The sequence below is a fragment of the Anarrhichthys ocellatus genome, unplaced genomic scaffold (assembly GCF_004355925.1).
Source record: "Anarrhichthys ocellatus isolate YVR2014 unplaced genomic scaffold, GSC_Weel_1.0 scaffold3, whole genome shotgun sequence".
Taxonomy (NCBI): Eukaryota; Metazoa; Chordata; class Actinopteri; order Perciformes; family Anarhichadidae; genus Anarrhichthys; species Anarrhichthys ocellatus.
This window is the reverse complement of record NW_022280033.1, coordinates 7,463,059-7,488,686: the sequence shown is the minus strand read 5'-3', so window position 1 is coordinate 7,488,686 and position 25,628 is coordinate 7,463,059. Positions and strand designations below refer to the sequence as shown.

Sequence of the window (25,628 nt, the reverse complement as noted above, 5' to 3'; positions counted from 1 at the left end):
CCAAATAACCAAATCTATCTCTTGTCAGTGGCCCACTTACTTGTTCACAATAGACCTTGTTTCCCTGGAGATCGGTTGTTGGAGCCTGAAGAAGACGCCAGTCTCTCCCCTTGTTGTATGTGATATAAGTTTTCACTTGGTTCTCAACAACTTTATTTGACAGGAACACCCCTTTAATCCCGGCAACCTGCGTACATGAGAGACAGAGAGCAGTGGGGGAAAATAACAAAAAAGGGAGAAAAATAAATAAATAACCGTAAATTATTCAGACTTAAGTAAAGCTGAAGGCCTAGTTCGGAGAGGAAAAGATGTCTTAAAGTGATAGTTTTTCTGACAGTGAGCACTATTTTTGACCATCTTTAGGACTCTGCTGAATCAAAACAACATATGGCACAGCCCTGAGATATTTCTCCTGCTGTGCACATAGATGCAGACTCTCATGCGCGGCGGCTATTCACATTTCTCTTCCATTTAAAGAGCACACATCTTTGTCACAGAAAGAATCACCATTTCATATCTTCTGCTAGTCATAGTCGCCAAATATTTCTGGACAAAGGTGAGTTAAAAAAAAAATAAACATTCTGAAAATGCTGGACACATCATCAGTGAAGTTCCTGGGATCATCAGTTGTTCCGGGTTCTTTCAACAACATGCTCCCTCCCCCATTCAACCTAGCAGAGGCTGATCAGACCCCTGCTTGTGTCCAGCTGGCAATAACTAACTACTTCCCACCCAGGGGTGTTCTCTTTTCAGCCATAGCCATGTAGAGGCTCTTTCTGCTGCGCTGGTGGTCTCTCAAATGGCTGTCCTCTTCTTTTTTCCTTCAATTCCCAGTGTGCTGAGTGCTCTGGACAGCAAAGGCAGCAAATCCTCGATATCCGACCTCTTTCGGCAGACACTTCCCCTTTGATCCCGATTCTCTGCACTAGCTGGTGAGATCTTCATATTAAAAATTTCACATAAAATGTCTGTGGAGGTCAGTGAGCAGTGAGAGTAACCAATGCTGACGGCTATCTTAGGTGTGTTTTTGTAACAATGTGATGCTTTTACTTCTGGCTGCAGATGAGGATAATCTAAAGTGATGTATACATGTGCAGCCACTGCAAACTTCATAGCACATCTGTCAACACAGATATAACATATTCAGGGCACAAGTTAAAGCTGCTGTTTTCCCTGAATTGTGACTATGGGCTTTACATGACACTAGTGCTTCTTCAACTTCTGTACAGATGGTTCGTTACCTGAAGACTCGACAGGCTAAATGTTTTTTTTGTGTCCAAATGTCACATGAAAAGTAAGATCAAAGTGGGCAGAGACACGAGAGAGGCACTCAATGCAATGTACCAACATCTGTTCCATTATGGTGAGGACATCCAAGACAGCGCAGGGTACACTTAAAGAAAATCAAGATTAACTTCAAGCAAAGTTTTAGTCTGACTGTTCTTTGCTTGTCAGAGTCTCTTGTTACTGCTCAAGCCCCCAAACCAAGAATTTGAATTTGTATGGTGATCTTATACACAGTTTCCTGTTCCCTCTTATGGTTAAATAAATGAAAGTTAGGTGGATTAGATATTCTAAATTGCATGTGAATGTGAGTGGATTTATGACTAAAGTGTACAACCAAGTATTAATCTCATTATTGAGGAATCTGTTGAATATTTTTCTGATTAATCATTTATTCAGAACCTTGTGAAAATGAATTAGTAAAAACAAAAAGGGAGCTCTTCTCTTGTTTCGATCCTGCAACAGTCGAGAGAAAATTAATTTGCAACTAGTTTAAGTTACTAAAAATATCCCAGCTTCTCAAATGTGACAATTTCCTGCTTGTCCTTTTCTTAACATTATTGTTAACTGAACAATTTGGAGTTTCGCAATGATAAAACCAGTCGGTTGGATAAAACAAAGCATCTGATACATCACCTTCGGCTCTAGGAAATTAGAATGAACAACTACCACCATTTTGTGACATTGTACAGACATAAAAAATTAACAATTAATCAAAAAACAGTTTGATTGAAAACAATCGTTGGTTGCAGCCCTACTCTTGTCCAGCCAATAGTTAAAAAACTGAGAAAATGAATTTGCAACGATACAAAATAGATGAAACAGCAACTCCTCAACTTTGAGCAGCAAATCTGAGAACCTGTACCCGGCAAATGTTTGGCATTTTTGTTTGATAAGAGATTTAAAGTTGTTGATGGATTTTCCGTCAGTCGATTGACATCATTTCAGTGCTAATTAATGTAAAGAGTAATCCAAGTATGAGCAGCATTAGAACATACAGAATATAAAGGCACGAGTGTATAATTGCACAAACAGTTTAAGGTATTGCTTAACAGAAAATCATTTTCATGTATAATTGCACAAATTACCATGTAGCTGATTGTTTTAGTCGTAAACATCAATGAACACGCCCTATAAACTGCAGCAGTTATAAAGCCAGGCCGGTGATTTGAGTTGGTTCAGCACGCCTGAATAGAATAAAAACATGTAAAGGATGACAGCATCGCCCAACAGCACTGTCGCTGCCTACCTCATAGAGGTCTATCATGATGTTGCCCTCCGGTCCTCTACTGCTCACAGCGTTCTCCAGCATCAAGGTGAAGAACAGCCCTCTGGACTCAGACATGTACAGGTTGTAGGAGTCATTCTGGTGCCAGTCCTGAATCGCTGCCACCACCTGGTTGTCATCTGTGCTGATTATCTGCAAGTCCTAAACATGTGAAAGTTATGAGTACTGTAGATGCCTATAGGGGTTTACGAACTGACTCAAATGAGTTCTCTCAACAAAAAAAAAGAGTGAATCTGCATTTCAGTGTGTGCAGAGTGGCCACAGAGCTCAAGCAGCAAGCTAGCGATTCGTCACTTCTTGACATCATTCGGTCCGGATCAGCAGCGATTAGACCTCAGTTTCATGCCATGCACTAAAAATCAAGGCAGGCTCCATTTAATTTTACTGAATCCCTTCTCCAGAGTGAGGTGAGGTAGGGGATGTGTGTCCTGCTCAAGGGAATTTTGACACATCCATGGTTGGATGGATGGACGGACAAACTGATGGAAACAACACTGCAGGCATCTCTCCTGTTGTTGTGACATGGTCTCTAAAACCACTGAGCAACCCTGCTGTGCTTTTAGCAAATGGGATTCAGTGCAGAACAATGTTTTTTGTGCAAATGCAAATTGACCTTTCTGCTTCAAAAAGTTCCTTTAGAGTTGTGGGGAAACTGTGCAACTCCACATTCATTCATTTTCAAGCAAATATCTGTTGATCTACAGACGAGAGGGAAACTCATTAAAAGCTATGCATGGGTCTTAAATAAAAGCATGATCTAAAGATGTAATTATGCATAAGTAAATACAGTTTCAGGAGGATAATAATGTGGGGGAAACAATTCAATGGATTGTCAGCAAACATTATGACTAACTGGGAACAACCGTACATAAAAACCAACCCTCACCAAGTCATCATGATACCACAAAACAGCCTGAAGGAATAAATTGTGTTTCACAGACAAATTAACGCTTCACTTGTTGTGTTGCTTGCTCAACTCACCAAACACTGCATCATTTCCAGCAGCCTTACCTTTGGCAGAGTGTACTTGGGAAGCTTCATTGGGTAGAAAGCATTTCTTTTATAGGACACATAATGGACAGACTGACCACCTACTGGCACCTGAAAAAGCAATATAGTGCAGTTTATATTTCAATCACATTTCAGGTAAATATTCATAAACTTCACTGTGCACACTGATTGTCAGCAGCATGTATCAAACAATTTAAGCCACCATCAAAATTCTGGGTTTGCTACTAATTGGGATATTGTGCATCATGGTAGAGTGGAGCTGTAGCATAATACACGACATTGTGATTTCAATTTCATGCCATCCTTTCCCAGGATAATGGCCCATTTTAGTTAATGAAAAACATGGCTGTACATTAAGATGCGATTGAATGCAGTGGTTTTACAGCTTTTAATTGTCCTTTAATGAAGCCAGACCTTGCAATAAAAACCCACCTGGATGAAAACGTATTCATCCTGAACCACCAGGGAATTAGGGATGATAAATCCAGGGAAAGGCTTGCCCTTGTTTCCATCAGAGCAATTCTGAAGTTTACAAGTGATGTACTGTGACCCTGTGGGTAAGCAAGAAATGAGTGCTAAAAATATAACAGAGAGAAAAACAAACAACTTTCTGCAGTCCACCATCAAGGTTTAGCTTGCTGATGGTTTTAAGAGAGCCATAGAGGCAACATTTTGGAGGCCAATCTTTATTCTCACTAATAGATAAAGTAGAGAGAGAGAGAGCTGTCCCAGTGTGTTAGCATCAGCCAAATGAGGCAATCTCCCCAGGGACAGGGCATTAACACACAAGGCCTTGTTCCCCCTCTCTGCACTGTGGCCAATAAAAAGAGCCAAGTCACAGCCGGCCCTTGAAAAATGAATTAGCTTAATCGTATGAGGAGTCTCTATGCAGCCAATGCAGATAGGGAGGTAAGTTTTAGTAAAGCAAAAAAAAAAAAAGAAGCTCTTACTTGTTTTCGAATTCAAGGTTTAGGAATTACAACAAATGTTTATAATTTGGACATGTTTTATCACTCACGTCCATCAGAGATGCTGATCTCCAGGTGGATCACTCCTTGCTCTTTGTCTAAACCCAGTCTGGACCTGTAACATTAAGACAATTATGTGAGACATTTAAGATTTCTGCTTAAAGGAAAGTGTCTGTTAATAACGACATTGTGTCCAATAACTATGACAATGTGTCAGTTAATAAAAACATTGTGTGCATCAATAATGACATTGTGTTCATTAAAAATGACATCGTGTCCCCTAATAATCACTTTGTGTGCATTGTGTGCATTAATAACAACATTGTATGCATGCAGTAATTACATTGTGTCCATTAATAATGATTTTGTGTGCATCATTTCTGACAATGTGTGCATTAATGATATCATCATGTGCCCACATATTTTAAATTACAATTCAAATTGTTAACGTGCAACGTTATTTAGAAAAATCACTAGTTTCTCACTAGCGAGTTGCGAGTTGAAGGACTTAACACACAAACTTAGTGATTGATTTATGAATAGCTTGTGTAACACAGTCCTGGAAATATGAAAGTATGCAGTATTTTACAAGGGGGGGGGAAATAGCGTTTACTTTTGTGAAGCAGAAGCGTATGTTTTTCTTTCTAATCCATTGTATCATCTTGTAATCTCTGAGATTATCCAGGGACTCTAGGTTGTGAAACCCAGGTTGGGAGCCACTGATTTAGGTTATGCAGTTTGCAGTACCTGTACATGTAGTAGACTTGGTTACAGAACATTTGTATTGTGATTTGAATTTTCTCGATATATGTTTTGAACATCAGGTGGCTTAATAAGGCATCGAGGCAAAAAGCTTAATCAACTATTTTTCTGCTGCCCCAAGGAATATTTAATAAAAGGGATGCTGTGTAAATAATTATAAGATTAAAAAAAATACAATTGAGAAACTGTATATAATAAATGCATTTAGCTCACAGCAATAGTTTCAGTTTTTCTGTTATCAGAGGCGCAATATTTGTGGTTATATTAGATTTTCATGTTGTATTTGTAATGGTGCATTGAAAATACAGCATTGTCCTCTCAGGCCCATTAATACAACAACCTTATCTATAAACACTGGCCTGACAGACATTTGACCTGCAATGCACTTTATGGCTAAGGTGCACTTAGCCATTTCATTCACTTTCAATAGAGATTCTTCACGACGTACAAGAGTAACCACTTGTTGTATTAATAGCAGCTGTTGTGACAGAAGATGGCTTTCTTCTCATTTTCCATACCGTGTCTGAACTATAATATGAAAAGCCCCCATCCTGCTTCCCTCAGCACTCGGTAATTGCCTCACAGCTCCATCTCTTTTAATGGACTTTCTGTCAAATACTTCATCCAATTCTATCAGTGAACAGCAGCGCTTGCTCTTAAATAAACCCCTGCAATGTTACACAGAGTTCTCCCATAACCAACACGTACCAGTATGTCTGCCTAGCGAGGGTGACTGTTAACATGTTTTTTGTAAATCATGTTTGTCAGATGTTCTCGGATAAGATGAGCAGTGCAGGATGCGATGAAAGAAATTCTTTCATCCTTGATCTCTGATGGTGTGGGGAACGTGTTTTTCTTTTTGCCTCGCATGTTTTGGTTGACTTATTTCAGCAACAACAAAAGGAAAAGTATATTTGAACATCAAAAATTTGTTTTTTTTATTGATCATCTAGTAACACAACTGCAGGATGATGCTAAAGAAAACTCAGGCACCTTTGTCCCTAATAAACATATAAACTCAAGCTGCAAATACTGTATATACCTGCCTTGTGCGTATAACAGCAGCTCACCACTAAAATATTGTCGCATGGACATCTCTGAGTTGGTGAGGTAAAATCTTTATTCTGTATGATCAATTTATTTTTCCTTGTTTTATCAGAACAGGTTGCACCCTAATAGTTAGGAAGCTTAGTGCAAATTGTTTCTGATGTATGAGGAAAGATGTTGATGTTTGGTACAAACCTAATTAAGAGGATATTCTCTCATGGAAAGCTACCACAGTGTAGAGCCTTATGTAAAGAAAAATTGAACTCAAAGATCTCCGTACACACAGTTGAGTTTAGGTACATTACCATTAGATACAGAAAATTGTTTCCCTGAAGAGAAAGAGCTTTGTTTGTTATGTGATTTAGGTGGGACTGAAGATGATTGATCATGTTTTATTGCTCATTATGTGATGATTTATGGGCTACATTTTCTATTAAGGAGTCCTTTTTCTGGATTGATGATTTAAAAAAAAAAAAGTATCTCTTTTAAGTCCACGTGGGCTGTTAACTTGTATGTGCATGACACAATAAATAACATAGATAACACACACAGGTAGAGAGCCACTAACATGGGACGGTTAAAGATTACTTTTCAACCCCAATAAGAAAAGAGTGCCTGCCATACATCTACCTTCTGAGGATCAAAACATCAGCCTCATAAAACAAGATATAGTCTTTGTTTTGTCTACTTAGTTGTCACCTCCTTGTTAAAGTGGTTGTTATTTACTGTAATATTGTTGTTAATGTGTTTCCCAGACTAATGCAAAAGCTGTAAAAGCATGTAGGCTACTGGAGGTAACTCCAACCACCTTGATTAATCAGTGGTTCTTCTTCCATAGTTGTGTGTGTGTGAAAGGTATTCTGGAGCCAACGACTATGAAAAACATTATAAATTAAACATTTATCCCGGGCCATAATCCCCGTACCAGCACCTGACAGCTAATAACGCTAAAACACTCTGAGAGACACCTAGAAGCTATCTGCCACAACATCAGGGCTGATTCTGTGCTTTATAGATCAGCTATCATATTAAATAGATTACTGACTGAACATTTTTGGATGAGATTTGATTTTTAATACTGTGGTATCTAATCAATATTGAATGAGCAGATTCCATTCAGCGGATGACATATTATGTATAACAGCACACTAGTATTTTTATAATATTTTTTTTTTTAAATAAAGAAAAGGAAAAAGATCTTCCTCCCCAAACACCTAGCTTCATTTGGCAATCAATAATACAAGTGATGGGAATAAAATGTGTCATTACATTTAGCAACAAGTTGTTAGCAGTTCCACCAAAAAGTGGATTCATGCATTTATATAACACTACATGAAAGTTGATACAATGATCATTTCAATCAAAAGGGGAAAGTACTTCACTTTTTTATACTTTAAGTAAATTTTGCTAATACTTATTTACTTTTATTTAAGTCTGTTTCAATAAGGGGATTTTACTTACCTAGCACAAGGACTCCACCACTGACTGACCAATAAAAACTGGCGAATTATTTGAATTTAATGACATTTCTGTGACACACTGTAAAGTATAAAACGTGTTACTCTAAACTTGTTACTCTAAACTTGTTACTCGGTTCAAATCTGATATTTATAACGCCTTAGTAGCCAATTCTCATGTTTACTCATGTTTCTACCATGTCAGTGAAAAAACATATAAACATATTTTATAGAGCATGTCAATATGTACAGTGAATGCATTTCCCCTACTACTGCTGTGAACAGAATGCTAAAAAATGCATACATTTTAATTATTAAATGTATAATTGTTCTGTGCTGGTCTATTATTCATAGTGTTGATGGAAATAAATAAATATGCGGCGATGTTGCGGCATTTCTCTCCCAGAAAGAAAAACCCTCTGCAAATGACTGATTGTTGATCTCACCAGTAGAATCTGTTGGGGATGACGCTGTCGTGCACAAGCTGCCATCTCTTCCCAAATTCAACAGAGACATAGAGCTGAAAAATGAGAGGAATGCATTAACCAAATGAGTTACAGCATTAAGAATAATGTTCCATGTCATAATACCCAAGAGAATTGTTTCCTGATGTATGTCTAACTATATTATCAAGCAGCTGACAAGATTTGTTGATTTTGTGGCGTCAGTGTGTTGATGTTGTTTTGTGATGAGAAAATCTCTCAGTTCCTGTAAAAATACAGTTATACTCTGAAACCAGACAAAAAATTAAAATGGAAAGATGATTCGCTCTGATGCCTTGGAAAAGAGGGAAGGAGGACAGACAAATTGGTCTCTGAATTAAAATCAAAGTGTCTCCTTCATAACTCAGCAGGATTTCGGCCTAATTGGTGTTATAACATCACTCATTTAACTGTCGTTGTCGTCTTTTTATTCCATAAAGCCATTAGCCTTCTTTTTACTGTAAAGCTGGACTTATGTCAAAGCATTCAGAACGCCTGTCATCTTGCCATAATGATCGAGCAAAGCATCTTAAGCCCGGAGCTTTACAAGGATAAGCAACATCATTTTGCCTTATCTAAGAGCTTTAAACTTTTAAAAGACATGACAGACAATCAATACATGTAAAATGAAACCAACCAAAGATTAATTTCTGCAGTTAAAAGGGAAAAAAAACTGATTAAATTTCGCTTTACAAAGACATATAGAATGACCTGAAGGCAAACTTCTCCAGAGCATCTTTATTTTGACCCTGCGATGGTTCTCAACTAAGCTTTCATCTTCCTCCCTGCACCATTTATCTCACTTCTCAGACCTTGACTGTTTTTCCCTCAGAAAATCAAGTCTGGCAATAGCAGGCTGGGAAGGCCGAGTTTGATGTCTGCGGTGTTGAGTAAAGCAGACAGCAGGGTTCTCACGCAGAGTAATGAAGGGTGCGTGTTCATGCTTGATTTGTGTGTTCGTGTGTGTGTTTGTGGATTGTTTGGCTGTGTCTTTCTTATTATCTTTCCCCTGAGCTGTCTGGGGCATATCTATTCAGAGTTAGAGTCTGCAGCCAGACTTTATGACTTGTTTAGGGGAGCAGGTGATCAGATGCCTCTGTTTTGGAAACTGCAGCCTTGGCTTAAGTGGCACATTTCTGCTCACGAAGACCATGTCCTGAAAGCTAGCCGCTATTATCAAAGTAAATGCTTTTGACCGTTACAACAACCTATCTCTTGTATGGTGATATTCATTTTGCTGCGACCCAAAAGGCTTGAGGTTCATAATCGGACAGAACAACAATCTGACAGAACAACAATCCGAGCTAACATGATAAGCATCAAGCATGATAGCATGATAAGCATGATAAGCATCAAGTGAACCCTCCACAACAGCCCTTATTCAGCAGCCAGGGATTTTTTTTTTTTTTTTTTTTTGTCCTCTGTCACATTTTCAGTTTTTATTTTAGCTATTTCATGCCACCTGACAGCTACACGTTACCTTTTGGTCGTGGCTGTAAGCCAGGATCCAGTCCTCCTGCTCGGGGTGAAAAAGCAGGCTGAGGATATCAAAGGCTAAGCTGTGTTTCTGATAGGTCGCCCCCTCGTCAAGGCTAATGAGCAGGCTGCTCTCCACCTCCGGGTCGGTAAGCAACATGATCTGAGAAGAGACAAGAAAAGAGACGGGGGAGTCAGCGGCCCACCTTGATAGCATCCATTCCACAGGGCTTATGTGTATTTGTGTACTTGTGACGCCTGGTGCAAATGTCTGTCGGGCTACTATGTAGTGACAATGCGAAAACCTCTGCAACACAGCAACAACAATTGACCTAATCATTCAATATAGGAAGGCAGGATCTTTCTATAAGATGCATGTGGAAACGTACCTTCCTTTTGTTGTTCGGACTCACGTACAAGTAGCTCAGGATGTTTTTTGGCCCGACTTTCTCATTAAGCTTCTCGTATGTGGTCCCATAATCAGTTGACCTAAAATTCGATTATAAGGATAAAATTATATATATATGGAGAAACGCCTACTAGTTAAGATGCTGATGGTATCATTAAGCATATCAGGCAAGCAGAAAATTGAAACCACAGAAATCAGGAAGCAATTTGCAAGATGAATGAAGATTCTTCTAATTATCAACACAAATAAGAATATCCTGTGTTGCAGGGGGATGAGGTATTACTATCATTGTTATTGTTGATGCTTTGGGGTAAAAATGTAATTTCATGTTTGTGATTTTCATCTTTTAAAATTCACATGGAGGACATATTTTGCCTGTTGGCTGAAAAAAAGCTTTGATTGTTTTTGAAAACAGAAATATACAAAACAATATGAATTGCCCTCTAAGCACTGCTTTGTCGACTTCATTATCGATGTCTTCATATGAATTGTCACCTAAATACATGCTGCTCTCAGATGCTTTGTGACATTTGAGAAACAAGCAGCCTTAAAATGTTTTATTCTGCATAATATTAAATAAATAAATCTGTTTTGTGGATTTCTGGATTTTTATATTTTATAAGATATTTAGTTTTGAGTGTGGGCATTTGGGAAATATGACATTTTGAGTTAATATAGCAAACTTGTCACCAAGCACTTGCTTATTTACACATCCTGCAGTAATGGAGCAACATTATCATTCGTTTAGAGTCATGTCATGAATGCAAGTGCAATATTTTCTCCTTTGGCTCTGTTTTTGGTCTCTACCAACTCCTGAGGGAAATATCTGGCTCTTTAGCTGCTAAATGCTCCATATGTCCAACAGCTAGTTGCTAACTGTCTCTGTCTGCCGTTTGGTGCTAAACAGATGAGTGAGCTTAAGAGTTTTTTCACTGAAAGCAGCTGCCTACTGCGGCGGGACGACGCTATGAGAGCCGTGGGAGTAAAACAAAGCTTGACAATAAGGTACAACTAGTATCATATTGTTGTTTGATACATTGTTATTGTAAGAAATATTCATTATAGCTGATTTAATGAAGGTGACAAAATATGAGTATGACCAAAATATATATATTTTTTTAATGTGTTATATGGGCAATGCATAAATAAATAAAGACATATAAATATATATATATATATATACAGTATATATATTCCTTTTGTTTGTCAAAACATCAGTGACAGACAAAAAATGTATAGAAGGTTATCCTTCACACAGTAATGACATTAAATTGGTGTTTAATTAGACAACTGTAAGGTTTTAACTAAGTGGGAATTATATTAAATAAACTGTAAAACTAAAAAATAACTGAAAAACTAAAATAACAGAAATCCAAATCAACTTCTTTGTAATTTAGTGATGTGTTATAAGCATCAATCACATATACAAAGCATTGTATTTAACCATGTTTTACAAGTCTCTGAGAACAAACAGATTTCAAAAACAATCAGTTTGAAATCATGTGTGTAACCAGACAGAAGATCTTACCTCCATAAAGAACTCTCTGTTACTCTGCCAGAGTTGAAGTCATAGTACTTTGTCAACATGAGGATCACCTACGAAACAGATCAAACAGATTAATAGCTTCGGAGGAGTAGTATCATCAGTTTGGTGAACAGCAAAGCGTCACATAGCGAGAAAAAAACCAGAGCCGATCCATCCATGCACATGTCTTTTATGCTCCATGACAGACGTGTCATGGAGCATAAAAGACATGTGCATGGATGTCATGTGCATGGATGTCAACCATGGATGATGGCATGTCAACCCATTCCTTTTTTGTTGTAATGCTATAAACTTTTGTGTATATTCTCTGAGGAAAAGCTGACCACATATGCATGCTATAATGGTTTCTAGGACCCGGTAGACCAGAAAATGCTACCACTGGTAAACTATGACTAAATGAATAAATAATACTGTGCATTGCAGGCAGAGAGAGACAGGCCTCGTAAATATCATGGACATCTTCTTTGAAGAGGATCATAAAAAGTGTCACAGTGGTATGTGGTTTACAATAAACAGGCCTTTACTTAATAAACATAAAGAGCTGTAGATGTCTTGTACATTACCCCAGATATTAATGAATGGCTCACTGTGGACATTTCTATTTGCCTGGGTGTTTGTATATACAAGTAACTACTGATGCATAAAGACATGATTATGTACATTTTAACCAGAATTTTACTTTACTTTCCTTTTCCAGTGAGGCAATATGAGGAAAAACTTATTGTAATAAGAACTTCCATCCAAAGAATGCATTATTTCCACAATGGCCACAAAATCTCAACAGTCTGCTACACAAAAACAGTTGTTCGCATTGTGCCCTTCACCCGCTACTCAAATATGTAGTGCAGGGCCCCGCCTGTACTGTGCAATCGTAAAATCTGCAGATCATATTGCTCTCTAGGGGAGACTCTCTGGGCATCTTTTCATGGCTATCCTCTAATTATCGAGTGTTATGAGTGCTTGGGGTAACATTCTGTACAACGAGTAAGAACTCCATCATGTAAACAAGAAATTTGAACTTTTTAAAACCCTGCTTGCACAGTTTGTGGAAATTCCAAATAGCCCGTCATTTTCTTGGCTTTCTTTCATATTAAACAGGTCAATCATCCTCATCTCTGCTAAATAAAAGCCTGCCCCTTCTTGAAACTGACAGACACACAGTGTGCACACATGAGGCCCATCCACGTCCCTTATGTACAGTCGACTCCAGCATTTAGCAGGAAATCAATTTTTAAAGCTAAATTGGTCAATACCATCTGTTTGTCAACATATTTTTACTGGCGCAACACCACAAAACACAGTAACAGTATCTCTGATTTATGAATACAAAACAATATTATACAAGTGCTCCATCCTAAATATGGGCTACTCACTATCCAAATCTCTTATATGATATTCTTAATTCTTGTATCAATAAACAGAATCACCAATGAAATCGAATTAAGTATCCTCACATCTCTTGCTGGTATACATACAGAAACTCCTGTTATGTTATCATGTTTCTCAATTTCCCAGATCCTAAAACAACTTCTTTAAATGTCTTGTTTAGTCTGATCAAACGTCCAACAAACAAAATAACGATTACATTACATATTAAAACACAGAAAAGCAGCAAATCCTCACAAATGCGAAGCTGGAAACAGATGTTTTCTGTTATTGCTTTAGAAATTACTTAAACGATTAAACAATTAGAATAATTCTCTGTTGATCATATTGATGAATCTACTACTCGTTTCCGCTCTAACATTATGAAAAATAGGAAAACTCTGACTCTGCAATTACTTTGTGCTGAAATCTTTTATATGACCGTGAGTTCAGAGATAATCCATGTAGCTTGTTATAACTATGGTACCAAGTGTCCAGACTGGGTTGCAGAGATTTATGATCTTCCAATAAAATGACCTTTATACCTTCCAAAAGTCATACCCTCATGGACACTGTCATACGCAATAAAACAACCAGCAGCAGCAGTCTGAAAATTAGGACAAAATATATGCTCCATTCTGTATGGCGATTAACTTTATGCATTTGCTTGGGAAGGATCCAGGATTACAGTCAGATATAATTTGCATCCAACTAAGGTGGCTAGAAAAGTTCCCTGTGTTCTAAGGGATGTTGAAACTTAAAGTCCCATGGCTGCAGTTAACCCATCAATACGGTGATAAAATATTCACTTTGTCGATATTTCTATGTGAAACAGGTATTTGAAGTTCATGTCACATAAGCCATTAAATTACTATTTGAAATCACTGGACGAAGGCTACTTCTTTTAATGCTTACACCATACACCGGATGATGGCAGAACTTACGCTTTGGATTTCAATAATGCCATATATATTAGCATATCTTTTCCCTTTGAATTTCAACAAAGGTGTCCCATTTGATGCCAGCTACCATGTAGTGCATAGCCCATTAGACTGCAGTGGCACCAACATATCTTCAAACTGGATTACATGACATCCAAGAGCAAGCAAATTGATTTTTCAACCTCTAATCCTTTGTAAATCTTAAACCTTGGAGGTAAATGGACTGGGATGAATTTGATCATTATGTCAGAATGAATGGAGGCTTAATGGTGAATTAAAGGGCTTAGGGTGTAGAGATTACGGTATGAGAAATGAAGGTGTTGTATAAAGAGGAGAGGGGATGGGTTATCGAGAAAGCAGAAGAGGGGGATTCTGTTATTGAAAGGTGAACACCTGAGACAAATGACAGGAGCGACAGAATACGCATTACGATTCATTCCCAGTCTCACCAGCCCGTTGATCCAGCTTCATCAGCTGTTGGAATTAAGTTGCCTCATCAATAAAACTGTCATCATATTTAGCCACTGCAATTAAACAGATGGATGATTCCATAAAAGCAATTGTTTCAGGTGTTACTGACTGGAATATTAATAATAAAGACAGATATGACATATCAAAAGCTGGTCACATGTCTGAGGTATTACCCTGTCCAATCCATGATGGGATAAGCTCCAATATGGGATAAACCGGTATATACAGTATAAATGAATGAATGCAATATAACTCTCTTTTATTTTCTAGTTTAGACAGAGTCCGTCATAAATGAAAAACCACTAGGAATAAACAAATAAATGTAATAAACTGTAGCCAAAATGTAATAAAATAATATTACAGTACAAAACATTAGTGCAAAATCTAATAAAATAGATTTTAGCCGTTTTAAACATAAAGATTTTAAATCAACATGTTCATAGGAGAGAGAAGATTTTGTCTAATGCTGGTATTCAAAATTGTGATAACTGGTGACAAAGAATGTCACAACTAAGACAAATTGAAGGAAAAAGGGTGAGAACACCTGCCTACAAGAAGTGTTAACAATGTGACAACAAATGCTTTTCAAAGAATAAAAAAAAAAATACTTTAACGAGCAAATTCAAAGACCCCAGGGGCCGGTATAGCTTTAAGTATGGGACTTCACTTGATGAAATCACCACTTTAAACAGCATCATTTAATGCCTTTAATAAAGAAAGAATTGTCTATTTCTATTACATTGTTTATGGCCCTGCAACTCACTCCGCAGCAACAAAAGCCTGCGGGAAAGCACATCCTCAAATACTTCAATACCACCTGAGACATGTAACGTACAGAGGCTTTTGTCTGCCACTTCAAATTATATCACTTCATTAACAAAGGCAACATTTCCTCGTAGACCAGATGTTGTGCTGAAGCTAGATTGTTTGAAGTCAGAGCTGTTGGCTCTCATATGGATAGCAGGTCACTGCAATCATGAATTATAAAGTGACTTCACAATATCACTTTGCACAAACAAAAACGATGGGCTTCCTAATAAAACCAGATACACAAACACAAAGAGAAGTGAAATCACAGTGAATTAAACATCTTCTGCCCTTGCATTAAGGACTTGAAGGGTATTAATATGACTGGATGTTTTTAAAACATGTCATTCATGAGTGATACAGTTCAGCTATAATGTGACTGATGGCAACATACTGTTACCTTGACAGAGGGTAATACCATTGATCTGTGGACATCAAATAACGGGCCTTTTAAATTGAAAGAGAACAGATACTCCAATGTTACAGCTATGGCTTTCAAGCAGAACAGAAAGTGTCTGACTCGTGTCGAGACAACAGCCCTGCGTGGGAAGTAGCAGCTTGGTTGACAAGTCATCTGAAACGGCTTTCCTTCTGGCTTCTACTCTCGCATCATTTGCTTCTTCGCCATAAATGAAAGTCAAGGCTAGTTCAGCAGCTAGGCTACGGCAGCCTGCTGTGCTTCAGTGTGCACGGAAGGGGTCTGATCAATGCAGGCAAGATTAGAAAGCAAGAGGGTAGCTTTTTTTTCCCAACCCAACCAAAAAGTTTGCATTTTTTCCAAAACTACTTTTAACTCTACAGCACTCCATTTAAAAGTGCTGAGTGCAATGGTATAAGATTAGTTGCATGTTGACAAACTAAAAGCTCCCTGGACTCTTTAATAAATTGCATTTTCTCTGACATAAATAAAAGTAAAACAGCTGATTAGATAAATATGCTGGGGAAGAATTTCTGTTACCCATATGCCTCCTTTATAGGCTCACCAACAGTGTTTGAAACTTCCTGCTTTTGCATCACTATAAATCCAAAAATTGAAACTTCAGCATGTAAATCAAAGTTAGGGTTTTGAATATGAGGCTTTTCTTGCAGCAGCCAGATGGTGTAACTCATACGGTATGAATGAGTAATGCAGGTGGCCACTGTAAAATGAAAGAGCTCTGAAACTCAAAATGAGGTGGTGACTGAGCAATGGCCAAAAGCAGTATATCGACAACAACAACAGCAACCAACGAGTGTTTCTGATTCACGGATGGAGCACTGAGGCTCTGACTGTTTTGGTTTTAATTTAAACACACCGACAATGCGTTATACTTATGGTGCCAAAAATGTGAATGTATTGTTGTGTAAGTGCAGTAAAATGTTAAATGTATCAGTGCTGTATTGGTGAATAAAGGAAATGTACAAAGTAGGTTGGGTTGACTGCACTCTAAAGTTATTCTTTAAATTATCATGGAATGTATTTCAACACGATTAAACTGCTTTCTTTAAACATGAAGCAATTCTGTTGGTCCAACTAAATTTGCTAGGGTTGGATCACGAAAAACAACGCTTTCAATGAACTTAATAAAATCATGGAAAGTATTTCGACATGATTAAACTACTTTCGTTAAGTATTAGGCTTTTCTATTGGTCCAACTTAATTTACTACTGTAATTTTACTAATGTAAAATGAGTTCCACCAACCGTACTAAGTTAAGTTGGACCCAACCCAAGTAAATAAGTTGAACCAACCCTAGTAAATTAAGTTGGACCAACATTGTTGTGTGGAAATGATTTTATTAAGTTCGTTGAAAGCGTTGTTTTTTGAGGTCAGCCAAGGTATTGAAAGTAAAATTTGAAAAAATAAAGCTGTAACTTTAATTTGGAAAATTCGACAAAAGGGGTATGCACAATATAAGTTTGATTTAAGCAAACACAAAGAAGTACAAACACAATGACAACATAAATAAGCAAGAGGTAAGAACTAATCATGCATTGTCACAGCCAAATTAACTTTATCCTGGCCTTTTTTTGGGGAATTCTGCCCTATTAGAAAACGCAGCAGAGAAGAGACTAAGGGGGGGGGGTGTGAAAAAGGTGTTTAGGACTAAATTGAATTAACACTGATCATATTAAGTCTCCTGTTCCTCTCCCTAAGGTACAACATGGAATTGGCTCTGGTGTATTCAGGTGCAGAACATTTTTACGAATGAAGATACATACTGTGTATAAAGTGTGTATAAATGTGTATGCACAGTATATCGTTTCTATTAGTGTTATTGGTGATTATTACCTTTGTTAACTCTTAAGACCACTTACTGCCTTTTTTCTGACATCCATTGAGTCATGCTGCACATTGACTGCAGAATATACTGTGGATACAGTAATTACACTTGCAAGTAATTACACTTTTGTTGCTTTTTTTAACCATTGACAGAATTAATGTAAATCCTTGTACTTAACCTCTCCACCACTCCTTACCATATAATCATTGTTTGTCTTTTTCAGGGGGGGGGCAGGGGATCTTTAAGGGAGATAGCTCAACAGTCTATGCTGCTATCATCTGAAAGACGTTAACCTGAAGATTATGCAGCCAGCGCTGTGCCTTAAGTTGTTGTAGCCATAAACCAAAACAGTTATCAATTAACTAGTTTTAATAAATTGTGAAAGTGTAAAAGGGCTAAGAATACAGTGAAAATTCCACTGCTCACTTATGTCGAATAACCTTATGCAGCAATGTTAAGGTTGATACCATTTGTTACACAGCTTTGGTGCTAGATCTAACAATTTTTTGCCACTTGAGAATCAATACAAATTATCGAAAATCCCTCAAAGATAGCACATTAAGGCATCAGGACCTCAAGGAATACCATAGAAAAGTAATGATGTGATTTGGTACCTAAAACTTTTGACATTTGGAGATTTTTGCAAGAATTGCATTTATCGACAATTGGATATTGAGCGCTTCTGGAAACTGAGAACCCTCCTTATTGTCCCTATACCTACGAAGCCATACATCCTCTGAATGCTCTAGGATGTAGAGTTTTATACAGTAACGTCAAGTTTCAAAAACTTGTCTCACTATGTGAAATGGCTACTTTGGGGACTAACATCATTACATTAATGTAATTGGCTCACTGGATCCGCAAGAGTCTCAGCTTTCCAGTCGTAAAGTCGGCCGAGGACAGTGGTGTTCACAAAGGAGTGGAAGAACAAACTTAAATGTCCCTGGATGATTACAGCAGTTAAATCATGTCATTTGTCTTTTAGCCTTTTTCCACCGAAATTAGCGTCAATAGACTCCTTCCCATTCCCAACGATCACCGAGGTAAAATTAATGTTTCTGTCAATGGAATCTTTGAGGAGAGCATATAACAGCTATTTATTTTCCCATTTAACTCGGTATATAAAGGGGTTTATTTCGACCAAACCAGAGTTGATGATTGTTAGAACTGTGGAAAGATGGTTTTAATGAGTTTCATTGTTTCTGTCGAGTTTCAATGAAGACTGTTTTGATGATCAGCGACGCACAGTAACTGTTGTCTGACTGGAGTCTGGTGGCTTTGAGGAAAGAATATTAATTATAAGTTTGTTCCTTGATAAATTATAATAATTGTCCAGATCTCTTTTGATTTTGTTTTTTAATATATTCACTTCAATGCGTGTGACACAGCATCGCACCGGAAAAAGGCCGAAAATAAGTGTGTCCACTCGCACGTCATGTTTCCATCACTGCCGATAGGAGCTGGAGCCGATTGATACCCCTGCAAAGAAGGTTTTGAGTACACAAAAGTGGCGATTCAGCAGAGAAAGATTATGAGGCTCCTTTTTGCCAAGAAAAGAAAATTCACTCAGACTAAATGCCCTAACTACTGAAAAGCAAGCTGAAGCTCAAGGCTGAGATGTAGTGAGATGTAGACACAGGCTTTCCATCAACAACCTGATTAATTTAGGACAAAAACTCCCAAGAAATGTCCTGGATGCTGTAGGGATCTCTATCGTCCCGTCCCCCGTCCCCCCACACACACACACGGAAGAAGAAGAAAAGATAGAGGAGGATGGTGTACACTTCAAACCAACAACTTCATGCTTCTGAACACAATCAGGACACAAGCACCTTTTTATTTGTTAATCTATCACCTGCAATACAATAAATAATAAAGTGTGCTGCCTGTATCGCTTCTGTGGAGAATCTTAAGTGATTAACATTAAATGTGGCATTTAAAACAGCTGGGTAGAGTGGAAACAAAATAGGACAGATGTGTTCAAGGTCGTGAGGGACTGGAGCCTATCCCAGCATGCACTGGGCATTACCCAGGACAGTTTGACAATCTCACAAAGCTAACACAGAATGACAAACACATTCACACATTTAGACTTTCTGATTCACTTTCCTTGCATGTGGCTGGACTGTGAGAGGAAACTAAAGCACCTGAATAAAAGTACATTTCTGCCAGATTGGTTGCTGTTAGATGTTCAGTTTGAAGGGGATCACAGCGCCTGATGAAAAGTATAATATGTAGTCACATTAACAGTTGCTCTTTGTAAACACAGCATTCAAAATTGGCTCCTCTTGTCCGGCTCAACAAGCGAGAAAGAGAGATAGAGAAGTAGTGGTGGAGCGAACTAGAGAGTGAATGAAGACAGGGAAAGGTATTCGTGAGAACAAAGCCTTGAATCAGAAGAATTAAATGTTATTTTCTGATTGTTTGACGGCGGTTACGTTCTAAAGCACAAATAAACACATCCATACCTCCTCACAAACCTGTGGGAAGGTGATGGATTTTGAATGAATGCAGCCAAGGCACACTTCATCCAGCTGTGGCCTGTCTGTGTCAGGCTTGGGACGACGAGGGGCATGACAAAGCAGCGGTGGTTAACCTGTGAATGACAACGGGCTGCACACCCTGCTTATTGGCTGGGGCTTACATCCCCCATGTGGGGTCAAAGATGTCTTAGATGGTTTGGTGTCACGATTATGGATTCAGCCCAGCACCCTAGTTTTCTCCATGTTGTGTTGGCAACAACCGATAGAGCGACAGTGGGACAGCAGCAGACAGAGCATTTTACGAACGCACAGCACTTGAGTACAAGGCCCGCCCTGTTGCAGCTATACAGAGAATTTGGCATTTGAACAGATCAATACAGTTTGCATTTTAGCTCAAATCTTACTATTTAAAACAAAAGGTAAATAAAAAGTACACGCACAAGGGTAATGCGCCTGCATGTGCAGGAGTGTAATGGAAAGGCGGTTGCAAAGACGTGTGCGTTTGGGAAGTAGTGAGCATACAACTCCATGAATGAGAATTGGAAAATACGGCATGAGTTGTGAAAGAGTTTGTGAACTGATGTTTTGAGATTGCTTTGCTGTTGTGAAAAGCAGCCCCCATGTACTTCAATGCATCAACACATTTGTCAGTTTTTGGATTCTCTGTTTACCGTGGAGCCATGCAAGAAAAACTAAAATTCAAGGTAACGTGGGGGGAGTACCTGATATACAAATGATCATTTGGGGGGTGAAGTATTCCTTTAAGCCCTCACATTTCCTGTAGTAAAACATTTTTTTCACTGACTGCTAATAAAGTTCCAGTAGATCTTTGATAAACATCCTCTGCAACACAAGTTGATTGAAATTTTGCATCTACCGCACTGGCTCCTGTAGGAAAACCGTTCAAGGCTATAGCAGCATGGATGCCACAATAGGCTTCTGAATTAAGCAAATACATCTTCTCAGTAATAAAGTAGGCTTACTATATTATATATTTGTATTACAATTTGTTTCATTATAATAAAATCCTTGCTTGATTGCTCAAATGATAACTAATCAATTAATTAATTGCTAATAATTTAATTCAATTGGTCAAATGATGTGAGAGTTCTTTTGGTATTAACATGTTGCATGTGACAGACCCAGCCCAGGTTGTGTCACTCATTCATTAGCATACATTCAGGTCTGTTTTCTTATTCAAGTTGCCATCTTTGTTTTGATTGGGAAACAGAGGTGCAACTTGGGAAACAAGTGTAAAAGACCTCTATGACCCAAAGTATACTTGAAAAGCACAAATCTGGGCTCGTGACTGACAATAACCACATGAGTCGGTGTGGTAGCAGCAATGGACTGATCGCATTTTCCTTTGTTTTCATTTGAATTAAAATGCCGAAATGACACTGCAGCTTATCAAACAGTGATAATTGGAGAAATTATAAAACAACAGTAACATTCAACAATCATTTTTTGTCATTTGCCACTGAAGCCTACAAAAAATAATATCTGCAATTTGACAGGAAAACTAAACATCACAGTCAATAACAAGCTCAGACATTGTGTCTCACAAACTGTATGCACTAAACCAAATACAAAATTTCACAATTTGAAAGTCTCAACAAATACATTACAGTAGGCTGCACTATATAGGTAACTATCAGCTGTTTGAATATTTGAGTTCAAGTGTGAAAACTTGATTTCCTGTAGAAAACGTGAGAAGTGCCTGAGGTATAAAAACAGGGCAGCACTTACCCACACAAACTGAGTCACATTAACAAGCCGAAGGGGATATTACGTATATGAACACTGCAAGCTTTCACCAGCCCCTTTACACTTTCTTTGTATTTGTTGGCCAATGTATCCATATTTCATAAATTGTCTCCCTCTCTTTATTCGGCATATAAGATAAGGTTGATTATTGATGTCTGACTAGCTGCCAAACCTCTTACAATTCTTCTCATACATTCAGGGAAGCTGATTGCAGCAATTATGACTGAACTCTATCAGTTGATAAGTTTAAAAAAACAACGTTGAATTTGAAAAAGGGACATTGGCCACTTTTGAAACAGATTATTAAACCGATTTCTAAAGAGAACACCAATCTGTGAGCTTTCTTGGCGACCTCCTGGCCTGCACCTACAGAGAGAGTAAGGGTGGGGCATGTCGCAGACGTGGGAACACACACACACACATTATAACACAGTAAGCGGGATGAGATTCTGTGTCATTAGGGGGGAAATGACTCAGAGCAGGACTAGAAAGTTCCTCATGTAACTGTGAAAAAGATAATGCCAAATCCTGGCGATAATGATAGCATGTTATTTAGTACAATTAAGAGGTGCTGCTAGGCAAAATTTGCTCCCTTTGGACAGAGTGAGGCTAGCTGTTTCCCCCATGCTTCCAGCCATAATGCTCAGCAAATCAGCTGCTAGCTGTAGCTTTATTTTTATATTTACTCACATGAGGCAAAAAAAGCGAATAAGTTTATGTCTCCAAATGTTAAACTATTCCTTTGAAAAAAAGTAACATGAATTAGAATGTTGGGGTTCATTTTGGTGTTTGTTATTTTTTCTTTCTACTATTTATTTGCATCTGTTTTACAAATGAACAGTCAACTTTGATATAGTTATAAAGCATGAAGACAAATGTTTTAAATATTTCCGGTTCAGTTGTAGTGGGCTGCACTAGATGCATTTGTTGTGAAATGGGTTGGTCTTGCTGACTATGTTCTAAATCATTAATACATGACTGGGACTTGGCCTCATGCTCTTCTCAGTCTACACACTGCCCTTAGATGATGTCATCGTATCGTCAATTTCCACAGCTACGCCAATGACACACATACACATCTGCAGAGCCAAATGATAGAACTGGCTCAAAGCATGTCTGCATTTAATAAATAGATGAGTTATAAGTACCTAAAACTCAATGAAAGACACGCAGGACATAAATACTTGTGCTAAGCCCTGAGGGCAAAGGAGATGCACCGTGCAAGAATCCTGGATATCTGGTTCCCCACATCAAGCATCGGCTCACTGCCTTTTAGTATTAAATCACACCTCTAAATCAGCTTATTTCATCTCAGAAAAATTTCCACGGTGCAATTTAAGCCAGCAAGATGTCAAAAAGCTAATTCATGTCTACATCTCAAGCAGGCGAGAGTACAACACATTTCACTGGTCTTACTGAAAAGTCGATTTAAGGACTACAAATAATTCAAACTCTGCTGCTTGACACCTGATCAAAACAAGAAAAGAGAGCATGTGAGCGTGATTTTGGGTGAACTGAGCATGGCTCCAGCTATCTTTCAGAATTTAAAGTCCCTTTGCTTGTAGACATACATATAGTAAAGCTCTTGGCTTACATCGAAGACTCCTTCTTGTTCTTCTTATTCACTCACATCCGTTCAATGTGGTTTGTTAGAATTCCACAACCAAATATAAGACAATAGGACATTATCTACTGGGTTATAACATCTATTTTGTTAGCTTTCCATTTTTGTCTTTTATCTCTCTTTGTATCTATATTTCTCCATCCATCCATCCATCAACAACAATATTACTAAGATGCTATTTTAAACCTCTTGCTCCAGATTTCTCTTTGTTGTACAGACCACTTCAAGTTACATTCTTTTTGTAAATGTGTTATAATTTTAATCTGTACAATGACTTACTTTTAGCTTTCAGTATCTGTGTTCAGTGAGCTGTATACTTTTTTTATTAGCATCACGCATCTTTCTATTTTTGAGCAAGGCGGATAAGGCTCAAGCAAGAAGACAGGTGCATGGAAAGGTTTATTGCTCTCATATAGGCACGACTATAGCTAAAATCAATAGAAAAAAAGCAACACAACTCTATGCAGAACATCAAAGTTGTATTATTTTTTACTTATCTTTTTCCTTTAAACTTCAGCCTACCTGCCAAGTTAATTAATCAAATAACAATAGTAGATGGCATGTGTGTTTGTGTGCGTGCGAGAGTACGAGACAGAATGAAGCGAGGCAAGACTGATTCCCTCAAACTATGCAACGTCTGAGCAGTCGCACATTAACTCTCTATGACATCTAGTATGTTCCGTAATTCTCAGTCAATACTACTGCTTTAAATTACTCAAATCAACATGCAACATTTGTGATTGCACGCAGACCACACTGCGTCAAAAGAGGTCCGTGCGTAAATCTTTTGCGCATCAACTACTTACGCTGCTGTTTTGTCCGGACCAGTGCACCATCGCCTGGTTATGAGCCGTATCCCCGGTGAGTGCAAATGTCGAACTTGTGAGCTCAAACTCCTCCTGGTCCGAAAACGCAGCGTCCTCCCCGTCCTCGGGTCTGAATTCGGACCAGGTGTCTGCGCTCCTCGCACTCCGTGTTCGTCTCCAACTGTCCGTATCCGTGTCCTCGTTCAGGCCCACTGTCACATCACCCTGCGCCCCATTTTCCTCGGTGTTATTTTTTCCATCACCGGTTCTATTTTCGGTCACGTTTCCCTCACTGGGAGCAGGGGCAGCCGCGGGTGAAGCACTTCCAGGAAACACTTTCGGGCCGGAAAGTTTTTGCTGACCGTTCAACCCGTCCTTCTGGAGCCAACTTGCGTTATTTCCCTCCAACCGTGGCTGCAATTTGGACGAACTTTCTTCGCTCGCCGTTAATTCAGCAACGTTGTGCTTTTCGTCGTCGCCGTCGGCGGGTTTGGCGCCCGGTGACCAATCCGTAAATCCGACAAAATCTTTAGTTGGTGCCTCGCCAAAATTAGTCAAATCCAGCTCCGAGAGTTCCCGGGGAACAGCTTTAATTAGCGGCAGCTGGCACGAAGGAATGCACCTTAGCTCCGCTTTTGTTCCGCCCAGGATGGAAGTTAGGGTGAAGAGCCAAATCCACTTAGAGAAAATGATAAAAAGGCAATGACCGAGGTGCGTCTCCATTCTACGTTGATTCCGACTTCAGGCGTGTTAAAAACATACCATTTTCACTCTTGAGCGTTGGTCTGTCATCACCTGGTAAAGTGGAGTCCGTGAATGCACTGTGGGGAGGTGCAGCAGCGCGCGGACAAGTGTTCCCAAGTACTGATGCAAACGATGCATCAGAGGAGGAGCTGGAGGCTGAATCCTGGACGAGAAGGGAGAGGGGCCCATACCTCCGCATCCTCAGCTCAACTTGGATGAAAAAAACAGCAACTGGGCGTACTTTTAATTAAGTTGTATTTCTGTAGAGGCACATGGTCCCCTGGGGTTTTTATTCTGTTTTTGATCAGCATTGTGCCAGATACTATTCCACTGTGAAATATTTGCCTGGATCATCATCCTATAGGTAATTTTGCATTGGACTAAAACAATGTCAACGGTATTCTGATGATGGGGTCTCTGGGGAAAAGTCTAAAATACATTATTGAGTCTGCATCATGGTAGACCTTGCGTGGAACTGTTCCTGACTTGGGCTCTTCAGAAAACACGATGAGGCTTTGTATTTCCTATTAGCAAATGCCTAGGTAATCAATTAACAGGATTGCCTGTGTTCCCTGTCAATTATGCCATGCAGGTAACGACCCTGTGGTGGCCAGCCTGCATAATGG

General features: G+C 38.7%; 1 protein-coding gene across 1 annotated transcript in view; it reads right to left on the bottom strand.

Moving 5' to 3' along the window:
- The window catches only part of LOC116379514 (VPS10 domain-containing receptor SorCS1-like), a 40,941-nt gene extending 15,758 nt beyond the window's left edge, over nucleotides 1-25,183 (bottom strand). The window contains exons 1-10 of the mRNA XM_031841472.1: nucleotides 24,259-25,183; nucleotides 11,713-11,780; nucleotides 10,165-10,264; nucleotides 9,780-9,938; nucleotides 8,264-8,337; nucleotides 4,602-4,666; nucleotides 4,016-4,134; nucleotides 3,584-3,673; nucleotides 2,534-2,713; nucleotides 41-187 (exon numbers count right to left, since the gene is read on the bottom strand). Coding sequence (XP_031697332.1) covers nucleotides 41-187; nucleotides 2,534-2,713; nucleotides 3,584-3,673; nucleotides 4,016-4,134; nucleotides 4,602-4,666; nucleotides 8,264-8,337; nucleotides 9,780-9,938; nucleotides 10,165-10,264; nucleotides 11,713-11,780; nucleotides 24,259-24,981 — 1,725 coding nt within the window. The 5' untranslated portion in view covers nucleotides 24,982-25,183. The remainder of the gene's footprint in view (nucleotides 1-40; nucleotides 188-2,533; nucleotides 2,714-3,583; nucleotides 3,674-4,015; nucleotides 4,135-4,601; nucleotides 4,667-8,263; nucleotides 8,338-9,779; nucleotides 9,939-10,164; nucleotides 10,265-11,712; nucleotides 11,781-24,258) is intronic.
- Nucleotides 25,184-25,628: the final 445 nt, after the last annotated feature.